Below are 6,741 nucleotides of genomic sequence, written 5' to 3'. Positions count from 1 at the left end.
GGAGGCTGGCACTGCTGCCAGCCAGCATACAGGAGACCCTCAGGTTAACTCATGCTAATGATGGGCATGCTGGCCCGTTTCGGGATGCCGCTGAAAAGCAAGCACGGCCGCAGGAGGACTTGGTGGTTGGGCTGCAAACTCTGCTTTTGTTCATTTGGGGGGGCAAGCAGGCAGTGCCTCGGTCAAACGCAGCGGGACACAGGCTTCTGCCTGTTCTCCTGAGCAGATCAACAAGACCTTCACAAGAGCATCTCCAGACTCCATTCGGAGTTTCGTTTGTGCAAATGAAAACTCCGCCTTGGACAGCACAGAGCACTTCTGACAGGCTGAAGTGATGATTTATGCATTTTGCTTAATTATTTGTTTTCCCTTCATCTGCTTGGCAGCCAATACTGTGCATACTTTTGGTGATGCTGCTGCAACTGGGACATGGTGTTGGAGTTGGGAATCCAGCCTCGGCTGGGCTAAGCTTCCTCAGCTTGCTTGGACATTTGCTACACCTCTGGTCAAGCCCAGAGGCAGTTGATGGCCTTGCAACCCAGATCCATAAATCATATCTTTTGTGCTGACCATGTTTTGCCTACACATGTGGCCAGGGTTGCTGGCCACAAACCACAGAGATGGTGAGCCAGGCAGAGCAGAGAAATGCTGTGCTGGCCAAACCAGCAGCAAGGAAACTCCCAGCTCCAGCTTGATCACATCTCTGCTCACGGTGATGCCACTTCTTAGAAAGCTGAAGAGCTGCAGTCAGCTCTCAGCAGGGTTACTCACACATGGAACACCAACCACCAGGTGTTTTGGCTGAACAGGAGCTCTTGGTACCTTATGGGCTAATACAGCGGCTCTTGATCTGTGCTGTCATATCTGGTGTGTTGAAACAGGGGAGGGCAGTGCCACCGCTCCTCCTCCCCTCATTCAGCTCAGCATCCATGTTCAGAATTTGCTGAGTCTATCATACGGCAAAAGTTCTGGGTTTGGTGCAAGCCTGTAGGCTGATAAATATCTGTCTTACCTTTTTTATATCCTAGACAATAAAATAATGGTTTCTTTTGGAAGGATTTGTATTATTACATAACTTTCTGAGGCTTTAGCTGTGATCCCGAATTTTAAGTAGCTGTTCACCATGGAAATTCTGAGCAAAGTATTTTTACTTGATTTGTTTACATTTTGGTGAGAGGTGGAACATGGAAAAAAGTCAAGAATTTGCGTTCAGTGAAGAAAGAGATGCTCTGGCAGAGTCAAGAGAGATCTCTTTCACTGCTTCCTCCATTTAAGGATGGTCATTATAGGCCTAAATTGAGCAAGTTGACCTGCAGCTCTCAAGGTTTCCTCCCTTGCAATCCCAGCAGGGCTTTTCAGGCACTGTCAGGTGCGGTCTGGCTCTGTGCTGGGGGTCAGCATTGAAGGAGAGAGGCTTACAGGACCCTCTTCTGCTCTGTCATTTCTTGCAGCCCTAACGTGTGTGCGGTGCAGAAGCTGATCGGCACCAACAGGAAATATTTCACCAACTGCAAGCAGTGGTACCAGAGGAAGATCTGCGGGAAGTCCACGTAAGTCCCTGAGTGCCAGACAGGGTCTCCCCAAAGACCCTGTTGTGGAGGTGGGTGCTGGCTGGGAGAAGCAGACAGCAGCTGTGGGATGTCAGAGCCCATGGTGTGGGTGTCACGTGTGTATGTGTTAAGAATTACTTTAGCTTTTTGCCCCCTAAGAAATACTTGTTTTTCTAAAACACTTTGATGCTAAGAAGAAAAAGTGCCATGTAAATATAAACCCTGATGGTTTATTCTAATTGCATTTCTATGTCTACTTATATAGCTCTCAGTGCTGTAATGAAGTGTGTACCAGATGTTTTCTAGTACTTAGCCCTGTCTGTCTCCATGATAGGTTCAATGCTGCCTAAATTTAAGAAATAAAAAGGGGGAAAAAAAGGCAGCCCAGAGTTGATGGATATTGGAGAGAATGTAAAATTCATCTCCATCTGTTTGCTTTGGAAGGGAAAACAAATAAAAGGAAAGATGTGTCAGCTTTAGCCAACACTCTGATGACTCCACCAGGAAAGTTAATCAGACTTGCAGGCCAATTCCACGTCTAAAATTGCAAACAATAATATTCAAGTAGCTGTTTCATGAAGAATCTGTGTGAGCAGCCTCGGGACATTCTTTTGAAAGATGCAGTCAGCAGATAATTAAGGCTATGCATGCTTGACTATCTGCCAGGCTGTAGAGAAGGAGCGGGGAATCTTTTCCCTTGCTGTAATCCAGACTGGACTTTTGGACACACTGGCCCACAGCACAGACCATCACAACACCCAGGGTCAGTGCAAAGATTCCCTGAGCAGTCCTGGCTGTGGGATCAGAGCTGTGGGCCAGGTGTCGTCCTGGATCTGCAGGGTCAAGAACAGAGAGAAGAAAATCATCTCATGTGTTTCTCTTACGGCTCAATGTAAATTGGAATTAGAGCTATAGCAACATGCTGCTCTTTACTGCAGATTTGGGTTGCTGTCATTGGTGTAGCTGGGACACCTGGCCCTTGGGATTCATGTCTGGTGTTGGTGTGGGGAGGAGGCAGGCAAGCCAGGAGTCACGGCTATGCACAGCTTTTGGCTTTCATTGTACTTCACATGAATTTGCCCTAAGAAGGAAAGTTCTGTACTTCAGGAGGATGTATTTCTGGATGTACCATGTAGTGTGCACATACCATTGTTTTCCTTATGTCCAACTGTCCTAAAAAAGGAGAGGCAATAATGTAAAAACAAGCAACCAGCCCCCCTCCCCTTAATTCTACAAACACAAAAATTTGGAAAGGCTTAACTTGGGTGATTAGAGTTCTGGCTGTCATCTTGGCTGAATAATGGCCTTCTTGACATAAAATGGACAAGTTTATGGCACAGCAATATGGTCTCATCATTGCCTTTTCTGATAACAGAGTAGCTTAGTATGCCTCCAAAGAAAACACGACCCAGCTGTGGATGTGGGAGAGTTTTCAGTGCTGTAGTCACTGAAAGGCAAAGCAGTCCAGCAATGGATTTCTTTAGCTCTGAAGCAAATGAGAAACTAACCTTATGTAACCCAAGTGTGCAGCCGTATTTGGCACAGACAAACTCATCCATCCGCTTATCTCTGGGAGGAGGTGGAATAACTGGCATCTGGCAGTATTTCATGATTTCATTTGAGGAGATGGGGTGATCTTTTCTACCTCATTTTCTCTGCTTTTACCCAAGTGTCTCACCCAATGATGCATCACTGAGAGAAAAGCACACAAACCATTAACCTGCCTGTTAACCTATGAGGTAATCTTTCCGTTATCCACGGAATTTGCTCACTATTCTTTGTTTTACATCATCTCCACAATGGGTGTTATTGTCTTCTCTCCTCCCAGTCATTCTTGAGCCTGGGCCCTGCTTTCTCCTTTAGCAGTGCTGGTGCAGAACAAAAGACACATGCCTTGACTCGGATTTTCCGGAGGGCCCTGGGACAGCTCTGATTACAAATGTTTGCTTGTGATGGCTCCCACTGGACGTGGTGTGCCTGGCATATGGAAGCAATCAGGAGTCATTTGGGCTATAAAGGACATGATGCATTGTGCTGTAGCAGTCAAATTCTTTCAGCAGTGTCAGGAGTCTGATGGTGTGCTGTGCTCAGGTTCCAGAGCCCAGAGAGCAGGTGGGCACAGCTGATGGTCCTCAGCATGGACCTCCAAACTGGCCCCTTTTGTTGGACTGAGCTGGTCTGTGAGAGGTTTTGAGAATACCACATACCCTTAAATGCCAGAAAAAGTCAGGATTTGGCATGTTTGTCATCATAACTCTGTGGATCCAGCCTTTGCTTGGGATCTGTACTCAGCAGTCCTCTCCTAAAGCTGTGTGCGTGGTACTCTGGTTGGCAGGGGGATCCCTTCCATCAGCATGGGCATTTTCTCCTCCTCCTAAAAGGTTTTTCCCACATGAGAACAGCAGTCCCGGGGAGGAGACACTTGACCCATCTCATCTACTTCACATTTGACCTGGCTGTTATCCTCCCTATTTGCTTAAAGTGTCAGTGGTGCCACAAGCTGTATGTGTGTTGCAGGTGAAAATGCCTGGCTCTAGGATGATAGTTTTGACTGCTTTGGTTTCTTTCCTTTTCCAGCTCTGAGCACTGTTTCAAACAGGTAGTGGGGAGGGAGGTCAGTGACAACTGGCAGGAACTACCAAGGAGCAAAGCTGAGCTCCTGCAGAGCTGGTTCAGAGCAGACAAATTCATCCCCGAGCAAGGAAGACAGAAAAGGCTGCAAGCCTGTATAGGATAACTTCACTCGCTGTGGAATGATCACATCCTGCATCAGGCGGCTCAGAGTGACTGGAGCAGCAAGGAAAGCCAGCCTGAAAAACACAGACGTGCTTGGTCTTTAGTCTTAGCTCTGTGTGCCTCACCTTTGTGCTGCTGCTCCAGGCTGAGAGGGCTCAGACCCCTGGGCAGCAGCAGGTGCTGTGCTGAGCTCCTCCGTGGCTGTTGGCAGAAACAGAGGTTACACCTCGGTGGGGAGACTCTGGGGCTTTGTAGACTTGATGCTTCTGGCCCACAGGGGTGGAGTAACTCCACTGGGGCTGTTTGTGCACAATGGAAATTTTAATTCATGCATCAGAAGAAGACTCCTACCTCTTTATCTGCTTTTTTTTTTTCCTTTGTTTTTCTCTACCGAAATATTGGCTCACACAGTTACAGAGAAATTAAGTAGAGGATTTATGTAGAGTTTTTATCGTTGCTGATGAAGTGAGATAAGACAGTTGGCAAGAATTCTGACACTGCTTGGATTTCAAGGAGCACTGAGACAAAATTGTTTTGGTAATTAGGTAATTTTCCACTGTTGGTTATTCCAAAGCCAGAGAAATAGTTCATTTAGAGTATCTTTTCATCATTTTGCCTGTGTATTTTATATTTTTCTACCTCCCTTATGCACTGGACTCATTATTACAGAATTGGGGTTGCAATGGAACACATCCCCACACAATGTTTTGTCTTGAGAATGAAAAGAGAACTCATAAATTCTGGTTTGGATTGCTTTTTGAGGAATAACCCATTAATAGATTCCTTTTTTTTTTTTCTCTTTTAAATTAACTTTCCTTTTTTCATGTCTGATGCACTTTCTTCAGTTTAGAAAAAGATTACTGGCACTTATTTTACAAAAACAAAACATATGGGCTTTATTACAGGAAATTATTACAAATGGATCTTTTTCCACTAATATATGCCTAAGCTTATTTTTATTACCTTGAAAAATGCACTTAAAATTTAATTTCAGCTCCTAAGAATGCAACAGCAGTGGAACAATGACTAATAAAAGCCTAAACTAAAGGAGCTTGCTTCTACAGGCAGACACAGATAGACATTTAAGAAATAGTGTTTCGAAACCAGAGGCTAAAAAACTATAGATTTGTCTTGAAATTACTCACTGAGGAGGTCAGGAAGTTGTGGTCAAGGCATTGCAGAGTGGATGACAAATGCTCTTTGTGTTAGGGCAGTGCTGATCTAACCCACATCGCTGGCATCCGCTGTGTCCCGGTGGATGGTCTGTGGCCACTGAGCAGACAGCAGAAACAGGGATGCACAGGGCAATTCCAGAGGCTTTTGTGCAGAACCCACTGTGTGGAGCAGTGGCTGGGAGGTGTTCAAGGGAAGTACTCCTCCCTGGGCAGCAGTCTGTGGCTCCGGCCCAGCTGGAGCAGAACGTGTCAAGAGCAGCCTCCCTCCCCCATGGGTGTGTAGGGCACGGCAGCACAGAGGTGCAGAGCATCCTTCTGCCACGGCCCTGATGCTCCTTTCCAAGGGCTGGAGGTGGCTGCAGGACCAGTTGGGAACATGCCCTGGGCCCACCCCTGAGCAACCCCTTGAATGGTGCCTTTGGGTGGGCTGGGTGGTCTCGTGCTTCCACCAGCCATGGGAGGCCAAATTCCTGAAGCTGAAGCTGTGTTTAATAACCATCATCTCTGGCTCCTTGTAGGTGCCAACCCTTGGCTGAGCACCTCTGTGTTCACCTGGCCCTTTGCAGCAGTTTGCCAGTGCTTGGAATGGTGATGTGCCAGGCACATACCAGGTGGTGCTGAAGGTCACCTTCAGTGGGAGAGTGAGACAGGGGACTTGAGGGAGTCCCTGCCCAAGTGGAGCTCACCCCATTACTGCCTTGGTGCTTCTTGCCATGAGCAAGCATCTTCCTGCTGGAGATGCCCACAAACCCACTGAAAAGCAGGAGATGCAGTCTTGGAATCTCAGAATGGCTTGGCTGGAAAGGGACTTCAAGCACCATCCAGTTCCACCCCCTGCCATGGGCAGGGACACCTTCCACTGGACCAGGTACCTGCATCCCTTCCCAGTGCCCTCCCCTCCTGGCAGGCACCTGGGGGCTGGGGCAGCCCTGACCCAGTGTGCCACAGGCTATGTTCATCCATGTCCTGCCCCTTTGGAGCAGCTCATTAATCTCCAATTGATCTATAAGTAAGGCTTTTAAAGCCTTCGTCAGCACTCAGGAATTATTTATGCTGAACTTTGGAATGATTTCTCTTTAATCAGTTCTTCATCTTTGATTACAGGTCTGAACCAAGGGAACTGTCTAGACTGGATTTAGTTTCTAGGGTGAAAAAAAGAAAAATTGGAGGTAGGGGAGGGAAGTGGTGAGGGAAGAAAGTGTGTGTTTCCAATGAACACGAGACAGGGGGGCTGGGAAAGTGGAGCAGCAGGGTGTTAAGATCTCCAGTAGTCAAAGGAA

General features: G+C 47.1%; 1 protein-coding gene across 1 annotated transcript in view; it reads left to right on the top strand.

Moving 5' to 3' along the window:
• The window catches only part of TGFBI (transforming growth factor beta induced), a 19,932-nt gene that overhangs the window by 868 nt on the left and 12,323 nt on the right, over window positions 1-6,741 (top strand). The window contains exon 2 of the mRNA XM_017732932.1: window positions 1,407-1,550. Coding sequence (XP_017588421.1) covers window positions 1,407-1,550 — 144 coding nt within the window. The remainder of the gene's footprint in view (window positions 1-1,406; window positions 1,551-6,741) is intronic.

Source organism: Corvus brachyrhynchos, unplaced genomic scaffold (genome assembly GCF_000691975.1).
Source record: "Corvus brachyrhynchos isolate BGI_N302 unplaced genomic scaffold, ASM69197v1 scaffold54, whole genome shotgun sequence".
Lineage (NCBI taxonomy): Eukaryota > Metazoa > Chordata > Aves > Passeriformes > Corvidae > Corvus > Corvus brachyrhynchos.
The sequence above is the reverse complement of the archived record's forward strand: the minus strand, read 5'-3'. Positions and strand labels throughout refer to the sequence as shown.